The 15,298-nt window shown below is 49.0% G+C and overlaps 1 protein-coding gene across 1 annotated transcript in view; it reads right to left on the bottom strand.

The window, feature by feature from the left end:
- Positions 1–15,298, bottom strand: part of scfd2 (sec1 family domain containing 2) — a 76,954-nt gene that overhangs the window by 4,998 nt on the left and 56,658 nt on the right. Inside the window, exon 6 of the mRNA XM_027022626.2 lies at positions 3,487–3,632. Coding sequence (XP_026878427.2) covers positions 3,487–3,632 — 146 coding nt within the window. The remainder of the gene's footprint in view (positions 1–3,486; positions 3,633–15,298) is intronic.

Here is a 15,298-nt window from a genome sequence, read left to right as displayed (position 1 = left end):
CGACAGCGAGTCACTGTGTGTGTGTGTGTGTTTGTGAGAGAGAGAGAGAGAGAGAGAGAGAGAGCACAAGGATATTCATACACAGGTGAATTTGGGATACACATTTCGGAAACAGCTACAACTAACAGATCCATCACATGTATGCGCAGGAACACAGACCCTCAGGGTGCCAAGTGTGTCTCGGCTAACTCTCGGGTTAGTGTGAACCACTGCTGTGGGAGGGAGAGAAGCACAGAGTGTGCATGTGCACCTTCGGTTTGGGACAGAATCAATCAGAAAAGGTCACAGAAACAAACACAAAAAACAACACAGTTCTTAGAAAGAACAGAATTCTTTTTAGAAAAGAATAAAATTAATTCAGCCGAGATTCTCTTCTCAGGATTAAGAAGTTCCTGAATGCAAATGATCTGAGCAAATGGATTTATTACAGCTGTAACTTTGAAGACTGTGTAACTATAAAGTAAATGTTTCTTCAACCCTGCGTTCCTAACGCCAGTCCCCAGGACCCACCAACGGTTCACCTTACTGCATCAACATGCAGGAAGCTGCTGGATCCTGAGCCACACACAAACACACCAGTAACCACAAACACACACACACATCCCCCCAAACGGACCAGTCTTCATCGGCCCTGGGAGGTCCAGGACCGCATCATTACCTTTACATTTACGGCATTTAGCTGACACTTTTATCCAGAGTGACTTACAATTATGACTGAACACAACTTGAGTGATTGAGGGTTAAGGGCCTTGCTCAGGGGCAACTTGGCAGTGAGGGGCTTGAACCAGCAACCTTCCGATTACAATTCAAGTACCTTAACCACTGAGCTACAACTGCCCATTAGGCCTGTCTGTTTCTAAAGGTGAGTGACGATGATGATGATGAAGAATCCTGGTGTGATTCCCGGCTGACGGGAGCTCATCTGCGGAGTGCAGGACCACCCCGGAGCAGCACCGCAGGATAACTGTGGGATAACTCCATGCAGGAACTCCGCACGGACATCAACATGATGCAGGCTGCTGAGAATGTGTGTGCACACGTGTGTTTGCATGCGTGTGTGCGCGCGTGTACGTGCATGTGTGTGTGTGCGTGTAGAGGAGTATCAATGTATAATAAAGCAATGGTCATAACTTAGAAAAAATAAACCTAAAACAATAACAACAACAACAACAAAATGCAGATCAAAATGATACAATGCAATTTCCCCAATTCATCAACAATAGAGCATTTTTGTCCAACGGTAAACAAAAAAATATATAAAAACTAAACTACAATTTCAGCATGGCCTGACGTGCTCTGCCACACACCCACATGCAACCTTCCAGTAACAGACTGCAGCAGGCACGCCTTCTCAGAAATGGGAGTAGGTTCACTATTCACTCACTTTCCTCACACACACACACACACACGCCATATCAAAGAAATGAATCTGCTCTGTTGATCTTGTCTTAGTCCTTTGCCTACGTGACACGTATCAAGACACACAACAACCCTCAGGACACAACCTCAGATCCTGTAGTGTAATAACCCCTCTAGGGGCAGATCCTGTAGGGTAATAACCCCTCTAGGGGCAGATCCTGTAGGGTAATAACCCCTCTAGGGGCAGATCCTGTAGTGTAATAACCCCTCTAGGGGCAGATCCTGTAGGGTAATAACCCCTGTAGGGGCAGATCCTGTAGGGTAATAACCCCTCTAAGGGCAGATCCTGTAGTGTAATAAACCCTCAAGGGGCAGATCCTGTAGGGTAATAACCCCTCTAGGGGCAGATCCTGTAGGGTCACGACCCCCAAGCTTTGGAACTCTTCTGGTCTTCTACTCTATCCTTCACTTTTCTCCTTCAAAGCCTTAAAACATTTGTTCAACTCTAACGCTTAATCCAGCTGGGTTGTGGTTCCACTCTAACGCTTAATCCAGCTGGGTTGTGGTTCCACTCTAACGCTTAATCCAGCTGTGTTGTGGTTCCACTCTAACGCTTAATCCAGCTGTGTTGTGGTTCCACTCTAGTGCTTAATCCAGCTGTGTTGTGGTTCCACTCTAGTGCTTAATCCAGCTGTGTTGTGGTTCCACTCTAGCGCTTAATCCAGCTGTGTTGTGGTTCCACTATAGCGCTTAATCCAGCTGTGTTGTGGTTCAACTCTAGCGCTTAATCCAGCTGTGTTGTGGTTCAATTCTTCTACTTAATCCAGCTGTGTTGTGTTTTGTGCATATTGTACAGTAATCTTATGTATCACAAGATTGTGCATCACAAGATTACTCCCATGCCCTTTCAGAAGAAACACCCACCCACACAGGTCGAGGTAAAGGTCACTAACGGGTCGGCCGTTCCGTGACGGCATTTTCATTTGGTCACAGAGCAGTACTGTTTTTCCATTGCCAACAGTTTTCTACATTTTCCTCCCAGTGGGATTCTGCCAGGGTCACTACTGGTTAAACTGGTTATGAGGGCTTCCTGATAGATGCACCGCCTGAAATCTCCCAGTTGGATAAGTTTTTTTTCTTCCTGCTGTAATTTCAGGCAGTGTAATCCCAGTTCATTCTGGTTCAGCTCTCTGCTGAATAAAGAGGACAGGGGGATATTAGCTTGTTAATATGCATCCTGCATCTTTTGCTCAGTTTCTCTCATTCTCACACACACACACACACACACACACACACACACACACACCCAGGCACACACACACCCAGGCACACACACACCCAGGCACACATACACCCAGGCACACATACACCCAGGCACACATACACCCAGGCACACATACACCCAGGCACACATACACCCAGGCACACATACACCCAGGCACACATACACCCAGGCACACATACACCCAGACACTCACACACACACCCAAGAACAAGGAGCAAGGTAGGTACAGTTCCTGAGACACACAATGCAGTTTTCAGCTCTGACGCACAACGACACACAGGCTGCCAGGACAGAGCCTACATGTCTTAGAGTGACTGTGAAGGACAGGAAGAGAGGGGGTGTGTGTGTGTGTGTGTGTGTGTGAGAGAGAGAGAGAGAGAGAGAGAGAGAGAGAGAGAGAGTTGCAGTAGCAAAGAGGGAGCAGATGACAGAGTTTAAACTCACACTGTCTTAATATGTTTAGAAACACACTGGTCATGTGTCACAAACTAAATATCATTATTTTCATCAGTATTAGCAGGTCTGACATTGACCGTGTCATACATGCTAACCTGATCTAGAGGCATCTTAGTTTTTCATGGTCATTTGACTTTAAACAGATGTTAAACAGAATCATATATAAAACCAGACCCTAACTCTGAAATCTTCACACACTATATATAACGTTGACCCATGAGGACCTATTGACCTATTCACTACAGATTCAGCACTAAGGTGGGTCTGAATTCTTTAGTTAGCCACCTGATGTACACATTTGCTGAGTAACATTTCTGGAGGGGTAAACGTGTAGATGTTAGCATACAATGTATGGATGTTGAGAGAGCGTTTGTGGGGTCACTGACCTGGTGCGTGGTGTCACCGGCGTTATAAACAGAACGGAACTGTCTGAGTTGAGAGCGGGAATGTCCCAGCGTTCTCAACGTCTCAAACACACGCTCCAGAGCTGTGTGTGCACGCTCCACTGTCAGCTCCTCAGGAGTGGACACGCCTGCGCAAACACAGATGCACACACACGCACACACACAAACACACACACAAAACGTCATTGTCCCGTTATTTGTGGTAAAGGTGCCTGTGTCTACTGCTGCCTGTGTCTACTGCTGCCTGTTAAAGAGCATAAACTTTTCTTGCAACATGAACCAAGTAAAGTCCTAAACCCTCCGTTAGGTCCCGCATGGCACTTTAGTACATGCAGCCCCTCCTGAAGTTTGGACTTTCTCTCAAACTCATAACGGATATACCACAAACACGTGAGAACTTGTTAAGGGAAGAGACATAACACAAATTTTCAATAAGGTACCAAGACTGCTGAAAGAGAACGGCTGTTTGCACGTGCGCACAGACACACACACAGACGTGCTCGTGTGTGTAGCTACAGGGAGGCAGGCAGTGTGGTCGTGTGCACCGTGTCATTAAGACTGTAGAACATTAGATTGGATGTTCCTGGTGTCAGAGAGGACGACCACAGCTCTTCGGAGAGGAAGAGACTGTCTCCTTATTTTATCGAATTTACTGTGTTCCCACAGCCTCAGGAAAGATAGCCAGAGAGAGAGACAGAGAGACAGAGAGAGAGAGAGAGAGAGAGAGAGAGAGAGAGAGAGAGAGAGAGAGAGAGAGAGAGAGAGAGAGACTGGCTTCTGTGAGAAGAAGACAGAAATTCCAGTGTGCAGTTTCTCCTGGTTATAAAAAAGAGTGACGATGGCATCTGGTTCTGAGGCCCCACCATGGAGTGTAAAGCCTGCTGGGTAATCAGGTGGGTGGTCATGCTGAAGCTGAATCAGAACAAACAGTCACCTGAGAAGTGGGAGCAGGGGGGCAGGGCTTCTACCAGCCCAACAGGTGTTCACCTGGCCACCCTCTGAGTCAGCAAGCCTGGGTCCTAGTGCCACACAGCTGTGCCAGCGCGGCACACCAAGGTTCCACAGGACGACCATCCGGCCGGCCAGCCGAGCCTTACGCCTGCGGAACGCCTCTCCGGTGAAGCCTGGCCTGATCGGGCTTCATTCACCGACAGGAGTACACACAGGAAGGCAGGTGAAGGGAGCCGGATGTCATGAGTCATGGCTGGGCGTTTGCCCTCCAGGAATACTGGGAATAGGGCTCAGAATGAAAGGAGTTTCCCTTTCAGAACAGATTCAAAACTGGCTGAGCTTTGAAAAGCTTTTAAACTCCTTATATGAGGAGTTCCTTTATAAGTACTCGACCTTACACAGGAGCTTTGACCCCTCTGGGTGACCCCGACTGCGCCCTGGATTTCAACATCACGGCCTGCCTTTCAGCAGCGTGTACTGAGAGAATCTGGCTGGTGATGACAGATGGCTGAGTACCGGCGTTCAGGGGCTCACTGATGCACACCTGCACTGATGCACACCTGCACTGAGGAAGACATGTTAAGGCCTTAACATGGGGGGAGGGCATTGTTATCATCATCATGATCGTTATAATTATTCTATTATAGAACACATCCTAGTACAGTACAGCAGGTTAGAGTCCAACATACCAATGAACTAGAATACTGTAGAAATACAGGGATCACTGTACAAAACACATAAGATCTCTCAAACAATGCTAAGTGTAATAAACAATACGTTTTAGAGTTAGTCAACATCAGTGTAATAAACAATAAACAACTCTATATAGCACCACAGTGTACCCACTATTAGACACCACCCACTATCAGACACCACAGTGTACCCACTATTAGACACCGCAGTGTACCTACTATCAGACAGCACCCACCATCAGACACAAACCACCATCAGACACTGCAGTGTACCCACTATTAGACACCACCCACCATCAGACACGACCCATAATCAGACACCGCAGTGTACCCACCATCAGACACCACCCACTATCAGACACCGCAGTGTACCCACCATAAGACACCACCCACTATCAGACACCGCATTGTACCCACCATAAGACACCACCCACTATCAGACACCACCCACTATCAGACACTGCAGAGTACCCACCATCAGACTCCACCCACCATCAGACACAACCGACCATCAGACACTGCAGTGTACCCACCATCAGGCACCACCCACCATCAGACACCACCCACCATCAGACACCACCCACCATCAGACACCGCAGAGTACCCACTATCAGACACCACCCACTATCAGACACCGCAGAGTACCCACTATCAGACACCACCCACTATCAGACACCGCAGTGTACCCACTATCAGACACCACCCACTATCAGACACCGCAGTGTACCTACTACCAGACACAGAGTGAATAAGAGAGAGAGAGTGTGAGGTAGTGTTTGAGTGATTTAGGTATTATCTCTGTCATCTGCTCTGCTCATTATTAGCCTAAATATAACCAGGCTCACATTCACTCTGCTGCTAGTTTGGATTTGTCGGAATTCATGGAGCAGAACAGCACTGCCAACCTCCCAGACTCGGTGCTGTACACGGTGACGTCCTGGAGTTGCTCACGGATACGTTCATGTCAACAAACCCAAATACGAACTGTGTCCGATTCAGACATCTTTACAAGGGACACACTTTACAAGCGACACACTACAACAGTACACAGAACATGCAGAAGCGATTCAGCAGGTTGGAAACTGATTCACTGAACCTGCAATGCCATGAATCTCTGCTTCTACGATCGCGTGTGAGGATAATGGGAGGCTTGCTAAGCATCAAAAGAGTAAATTGTTGTGGGTGTTTGTGTGTGTATGTGTGTGTAGCCCAAGACGACTGCTTGACTCGTTCCCAAATCACACACTGGCAGTGTTGTATGAACATGTGCTTGTGTGTATGTTGTGGTACAGATTGAAATGGTGATCACAGCACCAAATCTGCACAGACCCAGGTGTTCTTTCAGTGGAATGCCACACGCACGCACGCACACACACACACACACACAGACACACACATACATACACACACACACCCACACACTCACGCACACGCTCACATACACACACACACACACACCCACACACACACACACACCCACTCACACACGCACGCACGCGCTCGCACTCACACACACACACACACACACACACACACACACTCACACACACACACGCGCATAAGCAACAAACTACCACCTTCTCCTCTCACGCAACCCTTTTGTTTTGAGAGGAGGTGCAAAGGCAGAGTTGAGCTCACCATGCATGTGCGTGCGTGTGTGTGTGTGTGTGTGAGAAAATGAGAGTGAGAGAGAGAGTATAGAGTGAGAGAGATGGAGAGAGACAGAGAGTGTAGAGTGAGAGAGAGTACAGAGTGAGAGAGAGAGTATAGAGTGAGCGTCCACCAGAGAGAGAGTGCGTGTGTGTGTGTGTGTGTGTGTGTGTGTGAGAGAGAGAGAGAGAGAGAGAGCGAGAGCGAGAGCGAGCTGGACAGAGAGAGAGAGAGAGAGAGAGAGGGAAAGCTGGAGAGAGAGAGAGAGAGAGAGAGAGAGAGAGAGCGAGAGAGAGAGGGAAAGCTGGAGAGAGAGAGTGATCATCATACCTGCAACGTGGGTTTGCGTAAGCTGTGATTCCCGCACGCCCAAAGCACACGGCCACACCCACCCACCCTTACACACAATAAGTGTTCAGACCCCTTCACCTGTTGCGCACACACTTTTACCTTCCAGTGTCCTCTTAATTACCCTTAATGACATGAAACGTTTTTAGAAAATGAATTAAAAATCAAAACCTTAAATCTCATTCGCAAAGGGATTCGGTCTCTTGGCCTTAATCCTCCTCAAGATGTGACCAGAACCCAGGTGGAGTCCACCTGCTCCAGCATGGACATACTGATTGGACACAGTGCGGCCAGGCAGAGGACTGGATCTGTGAGGGCTCTTCACCGGTACACTGAGCTGTCAGGACAGACAAAGCCATGAAGTCCAAGGAACAGGTTCACGGCACAGACCAGGGAAAGGAAATGAACAACATGGAAGGATTTGAGCGTTTCAGGAACATGGTGGTCCGAGTGATGTTAACTGGGAAAAGTTGGGGGCAATGTGCAGAGCTGGAGAAACACCAGTGTGCTGTGTTGGCCCTCTGGAGTGAAAAAACACGACCGCCTGCTCGGGGTTCGATACAAGGACATAAACGATTCTGTGGAAAAAGCTTCTCAGCTCTGCTGAGATGAAAACTGAACTCTTTGGACAGGACAGCAAAATACCACACATGGAGGAAAACGCACAGCACATCACCCGGGTAACATCATCGCTATGGCGACACAACACGGATGCAGTACGGTTGCTAGAGGGGTGTTTCTCAGTGTCAGGGAGCCTGGCAACAACAGGACGGGTGAATGCAGCCAGAATCGCAGCACTTATCAACACGACAACGAGCCAAAACATCCAGCTGAAACACGACCGGAGCCACTTCAGGACATGTCCTGGATGTTTCCGAGAGGTCCCGCCGAAGTCCACGTTTCCAGACCAGAGACCTAATGATGAAGGTGTGATGGAGCACGTGAGGACCTGTCGTGGAGAACGGGGTCAAATCCAAACACGGCTCAGAGAGAAGACCTGCTGCTGTACTTACAGCCATCAGGGTTTCTACATGGTACTGAAGGAATGCTCTGAACACTTCTGTGATCCAGGTTTATATTTGTAATTGGAATTGTCTAAAATCTCTGAAAACATGTTTTGACATTGTCTGTAAGGTGATTAGTGCAGATGGATAAAAATGGTAATCACATCAAAATCAAATCCACAATGCAACAGAGGGCAGTCCGAAACCTTGCAGAATCCACTGTACAAACACACACACACACACACACACACACACACACACGGCTCAATACAGCAGTGTGCCCGGTGGAATGCAGTAATGGGTTCTCTGTGTCTATTAATAACTTTGCTTTATTTTGGAATGGACTACCCTGACTAAACCCAGCAGTCTGTGTGTCTGTTATGATTTTAGAGACCTGGCTAACACCACACTAAAGCAAGCACTGAATCTGGCTTCAAGGCAGAAAATTGACACTGTTCAGACTTTACATTCAAACATCGTCACAATATTTTAATTTGTAATGTACAAGTAAACAGATTAGTGTTTAGTCTCCAGGTCCCCAGAAAACTCACCCCCCACGGGTTTGCACTGGCCCACCACTCACTTACACATATGTGTTTATTCATTCGTTCGTTCATTAATTCATTCGTTCTTCCATGATGACTGACTGGGCTGTACGGCAGTCAAGGGCGCAGTAAAGTTCATAATGAAAGGCACAAGGAAGTTCAGGTTTGAGCTTACTGAGTAGTGTGTGTGAGGTATAAACACCATGTCTTCTGGTGTTTGTCTTTCCTGTGTTTCCTTGAGCTGTTTCCATTATATTAGCTCTAGGAGACCTAAACTCAACACCATCGCCTGTGTTTTCTGCATCCCTGGCAGAACACATTCCATTCAGTGACATCACTTCCTCAGTCTGCTGAACAGCGTTTAGTGCCACCACACAAACTGGCCACCCCTGAGACTCTCATGCCGAGGTGACGCCCTCTGTGCCCACACCCTGGGCGTCGGCATTCTCCCTGCGTGCCAGTACTCTGGGCGTAGGCATTCTCCCAGCGTGCCAGTACCCTGGGCGTGGGCATTCTCCCAGCGTGCCAGTACCCTGGGCGTGGGCATTCTCCCAGCGTGCCAGTACCCTGGGCGTGGGCATTCTCCCAGCGTGCCAGTACCCTGGGCGTCGGCATTCTCCCAGCGTGCCAGTACCCTGGGCGTCGGCATTCTCCCAGCGTGCCAGTACCCTGGGCGTCGGCATTCTCCCAGCGTGCCAGTACCCTGGGCGTCGGCATTCTCCCAGCGTGTCAGTACCCTGGGCGTCGGCATTCTCCCAGCGTGTCAGTACCCTGGGCGTGGGCATTCTCCCAGCGTGCCAGTACCCTGGGCGTGGGCATTCTCCCAGCGTGCCAGTACCCTGGGCATCGGCATTCTCCCAGCGTGCCAGTACCCTGGGCGTGGGCATTCTCCCAGCGTGCCAGTACCCTGGGCGTCGGCATTCTCCCAGCGTGCCAGTACCCTGGGCATCGGCATTCTCCCAGCGTGTCAGTACCCTGGGCGTGGGCATTCTCCCTGCGTGCCAGTACCCTGGGCGTCGGCATTCTCCCAGCGTGCCAGTACCCTGGGCGTCGGCATTCTCCCAGCGTGCCAGTACCCTGGGCATCGGCATTCTCCCAGCGTGTCAGTACCCTGGGCGTGGGCATTCTCCCAGCGTGCCAGTACCCTGGGCGTCGGCATTCTCCCAGCGTGCCAGTACCCTGGGCGTCGGCATTCTCCCAGCGTGCCAGTACCCTGGGCGTCGGCATTCTCCCAGCGTGCCAGTACCCTGGGCGTCAGCATTCTCCCAGCGTGCCAGTACCCTGGGCATCGGCATTCTCCCAGCGTGCCAGTACTCTGGGCATCGGCATTCTCCCAGCGTGCCAGTACCCTGGGCGTCAGCATTCTCCCAGCGTGCCAGTACCCTGGGCGTGGGCATTCTCCCAGCGTGCCAGTACCCTGGGCATCGGCATTCTCCCAGCGTGCCAGTACCCTGGGCGTCGGCATTCTCCCTGCGTGCCCACACCCTGGGCGTTCTCCCTACGTGCTGCACCTTCATCCAGTGCGTCTCATTCCTGTCTCTCTATTCCCCCAAAGCACCGACTCCCAGAACAATCCGAGAAATGCCTACCAAGCTGCCAGGTGCATTCCGCACTCCTGGAAACACTCTTCCATTATTCATCGGATTGAGTCAGGACACGGAGCGCTCTTCAACACCTCCAAATATCCCCCTACACCACTGGCATGGGCTCGGCATTCCTGGAATGGCAAACAATATTTAGACGTTCCCAGCTTCACATGCCACTGCCACTCACTCTCCCGAAATACATGTCCAACAAAGTGTCTCTCTGTAGAGACCAGTGCAGATCTCTCTGTAGGTACCACCGCAGGTCTCGCTGTAGGTACCACCACAGGCCTCACATCTCCAGGGAAGAAGACAAAGAGCACAACTCAATGCTGCATTGTGGAAGTGACATGATTGTCCAGTCTGCCCAGTGTCAGTCTGCCCCATTCAACTGAGACCTGAATGACCACACTGGTCCTTCAGCCTAACGGAAGGATTCAGACCCAAACAGATGTGTAAACTTCACTGGCACACAGTTCTGCAGAGGGAGGAGAGAAACCTCCAGAACTGGCATTAAAACCTGCTGTGTGTGTGTGTGTATGTGGTGCTGTATGCTGAACGGGCAGTTGAATGTATGTGTGTCTGAGTTGACCATTCAGGAAGCAATCAGGAAATCTCAGGAAGGAATTACTTTGCAAACAGAGATCAAAAGAGTGAAAATCACATGATCATAATCAGAAGCATACCTGTGTGTGTGTGTGTGTGTGTGTGTGTGTGTGTGTGTGTGTGTGTGCGTGCGTGTGTATTTTTCATTCTTTCCACAAATCCAACATCTAAGCAGCTAATGAGACTGGAACACATAATATGAAGGAGACTTAGAGTCAAACAGACTTACAAGACTGTGTGCACTTCACCATAAACGAGGAGAAGGATGGGGCACTGATAGAGAGAAAGAGAGAGAGGGGTGTGTGTGTGTGTGTGTGTGTGTGAGAGACACTGTGATGGGGAGATTCATGTTGTGTCAAATCTGACACACAGAACCATAATCGAACAAGTCACCATGTAACAGAGAGAAACTGAAGACAGGATGAAGGACAGATAACCAGGATGTAAAGGTGCTCTACACACACCAACAGCCACGTAGAGTCTAGACACACACACACACGGTTTTCCCATATTGCCTTGCCACTTGCTGACTTGTTTTGGCTAAGCATGCCCTACAATATCCAGCTGGCAGTGTGTGTGAGAGTGTGTGTGTGTAATAATTGCATGAAATGTGTGTGTGCAGACTTGCAGACTTTGTTGCCGACTGCAGCGAATGGGATCAAGATGGCAAATGTAGATTGGAGAGAACAACAGTAACGTCATTCCCAGTCTCCCGCTCCTCAGTTGCTACCACTCACGCTATGTGAGCTTACAGACCAGTTCCATATAAACACCCAGCTCACCAAATCACTCTCTCTCTCTCTCTCACTCAATTTCATAAAAAATGTGTTCATTTTAAATGAAGTTTTTAATTTTACAATATGTTATGATATATGATGACACGTTGTGATGAGAAATTTTCCAAAACTACATGAGAACAAGCATGCACATGCACAGACCAAATATACTCCCCACCCGCCACACACGCACAGACAGACAGACACACCCGCACACACACACACAGACACACCCGCACACACACAGACAGACACACACACACAGACACACACACACACCTGACCAAACCCTGGCATGTTCAGCTAGAACAGGAATTTTTATGATCACCTTTCCTTTCATCACCTGCTGCTGACGGTTTGTATCTACACTAACAATGTGATCCGAGAACACTCACGCTTTACACACACACACACACACACACACACACACACACACACACACACACACACACACACTCACGCTTTACACACACACACACACACTCACGCTTTACACACACACACACACACACACACACACACTCACGCTTTACACACACACACACACACACACACTCACGCTTTACACACACACACACACACACACACTCACGCTTTACACACACACACACACACACACGCTTTACACACACATACACACACACACACTCACGCTTTACACACACACACACACACTCACGCTTTACACACACATACACACACACACACTCACGCTTTACACACACACACACACACACACACACACACACTCACGCTTTACACACACACACACACACACACTCACGCTTTACACACACACTCACACACACACACTCACGCTTTACACACACACACACACACACACACTCACGCTTTACACACACACACACACACACACACTCACGCTTTACACACACACACACACACACACACTCACGCTTTACACACACACACACACACACACACGCTTTACACACACACACACACACACACACACTCACGCTTTACACACACACACACACACACACTCACGCTTTACACACACACACACACACACACTCACGCTTTACACACACACACACACACACACACTCACGCTTTACACACACACACACACACACACACTCACGCTTTACACACACACACACACACACACACTCACGCTTTACACACACACACACACACACACACTCACGCTTTACACACACACACACACACACACACACACTCACGCTTTACACACACACACACACACACTCACGCTTTACACACACACACACACACTCACGCTTTACACACACACACACACACACACACACACACTCACGCTTTACACACACACACACACACTCACGCTTTACACACACACACACACACTCACGCTTTACACACACACACACACACACACTCACGCTTTACACACACACACACACACACACACACACACACACACTCACGCTTTACACACACACACACACACTCACGCTTTACACACACACACACACACACACACTCACGCTTTACACACACACACACACACTCACGCTTTACACACACACACACACACACTCACGCTTTACACACACACACACACACACACACTCACGCTTTACACACACACACACACACTCACGCTTTACACACACACACACACACACACACTCACGCTTTACACACACACACACACACACACACACTCACGCTTTACACACACACACACACACACACACACTCACGCTTTACACACACACACACACACACACTCACGCTTTACACACACACACACACACACACACACTCACGCTTTACACACACACACACACACACACTCACGCTTTACACACACACACACACACACACTCACGCTTTACACACACACACACACACACTCACGCTTTACACACACACACACACACTCACGCTTTACACACACACACACACACACACACACTCACGCTTTACACACACACACACACACTCACGCTTTACACACACACACACACACACACTCACGCTTTACACACACACACACACACTCACGCTTTACACACACACACACACACACTCACGCTTTACACACACACACACACACACACACACTCACGCTTTACACACACACACACACACACACTCACGCTTTACACACACACACACACACACTCACGCTTTACACACACACACACACACACTCACGCTTTACACACACACACACACACACTCACGCTTTACACACACACACACACACACACACACACTCACGCTTTACACACACACACACACACTCACGCTTTACACACACACACACACACTCACGCTTTACACACACACACACACACACTCACGCTTTACACACACACACACACACACTCACGCTTTACACACACACGCTTTACACACACACACACACTCACGCTTTACACACACACACACACACTCACGCTTTACACACACACACACACACTCACGCTTTACACACACACACACACACACACTCACGCTTTACACACACACACACACACACACTCACGCTTTACACACACACACACACACACACACACACACACACACACACTCACGCTTTACACACACACACACACTCACGCTTTACACACTCACACACACACACACACACACTCACGCTTTACACACACACGCTTTACACACTCACACACACACACACACACACACACTCACGCTTTACACACACACACACACACTCACGCTTTACACACACACACACACACTCACGCTTTACACACACACACACACACTCACGCTTTACACACACACACACACACACTCACGCTTTACACACACACACACACACACACACTCACGCTTTACACACACACACACACACACTCACGCTTTACACACACACACACACACACTCACGCTTTACACACACACACACACACTCACGCTTTACACACACACACACACACTCACGCTTTACACACACACACACACACACACTCACGCTTTACACACACACACACACACACACACACTCACGCTTTACACACACACACACACACACACACACTCACGCTTTACACACACACACACACACTCACGCTTTACACACACACGCTTTACACACACACACACACTCACGCTTTACACACTCACACACACACACACACACACTCACGCTTTACACACACACGCTTTACACACTCACACACACACACACACACACACACTCACGCTTTACACACACACACACACACTCACGCTTTACACACACACACACACACTCACGCTTTACACACACACACACACTCACGCTTTACACACACACACACACACACACACTCACGCTTTACACACTCACGCTTTACACACACACACACACACACACACACACACACACACTCACGCTTTACACACACACGCTTTACACACTCACACACACACACACACACACACACTCACGCTTTACACACACACACACACACTCACGCTTTACACACACACACACACACTCACGCTTTACACACACACACACACTCACGCTTTACACACACACACACACACACACACTCACGCTTTACACACTCACGCTTTACACACACACACACACACACTCACGCTTTACACACACACACACACACACACACACTCACGCTTTACACACACACACACACACACACACAC

Source organism: Electrophorus electricus, chromosome 3 (genome assembly GCF_013358815.1).
Source record: "Electrophorus electricus isolate fEleEle1 chromosome 3, fEleEle1.pri, whole genome shotgun sequence".
NCBI lineage: Eukaryota > Metazoa > Chordata > Actinopteri > Gymnotiformes > Gymnotidae > Electrophorus > Electrophorus electricus.
This window is presented reverse-complemented; position numbering and strand designations above follow the sequence as displayed.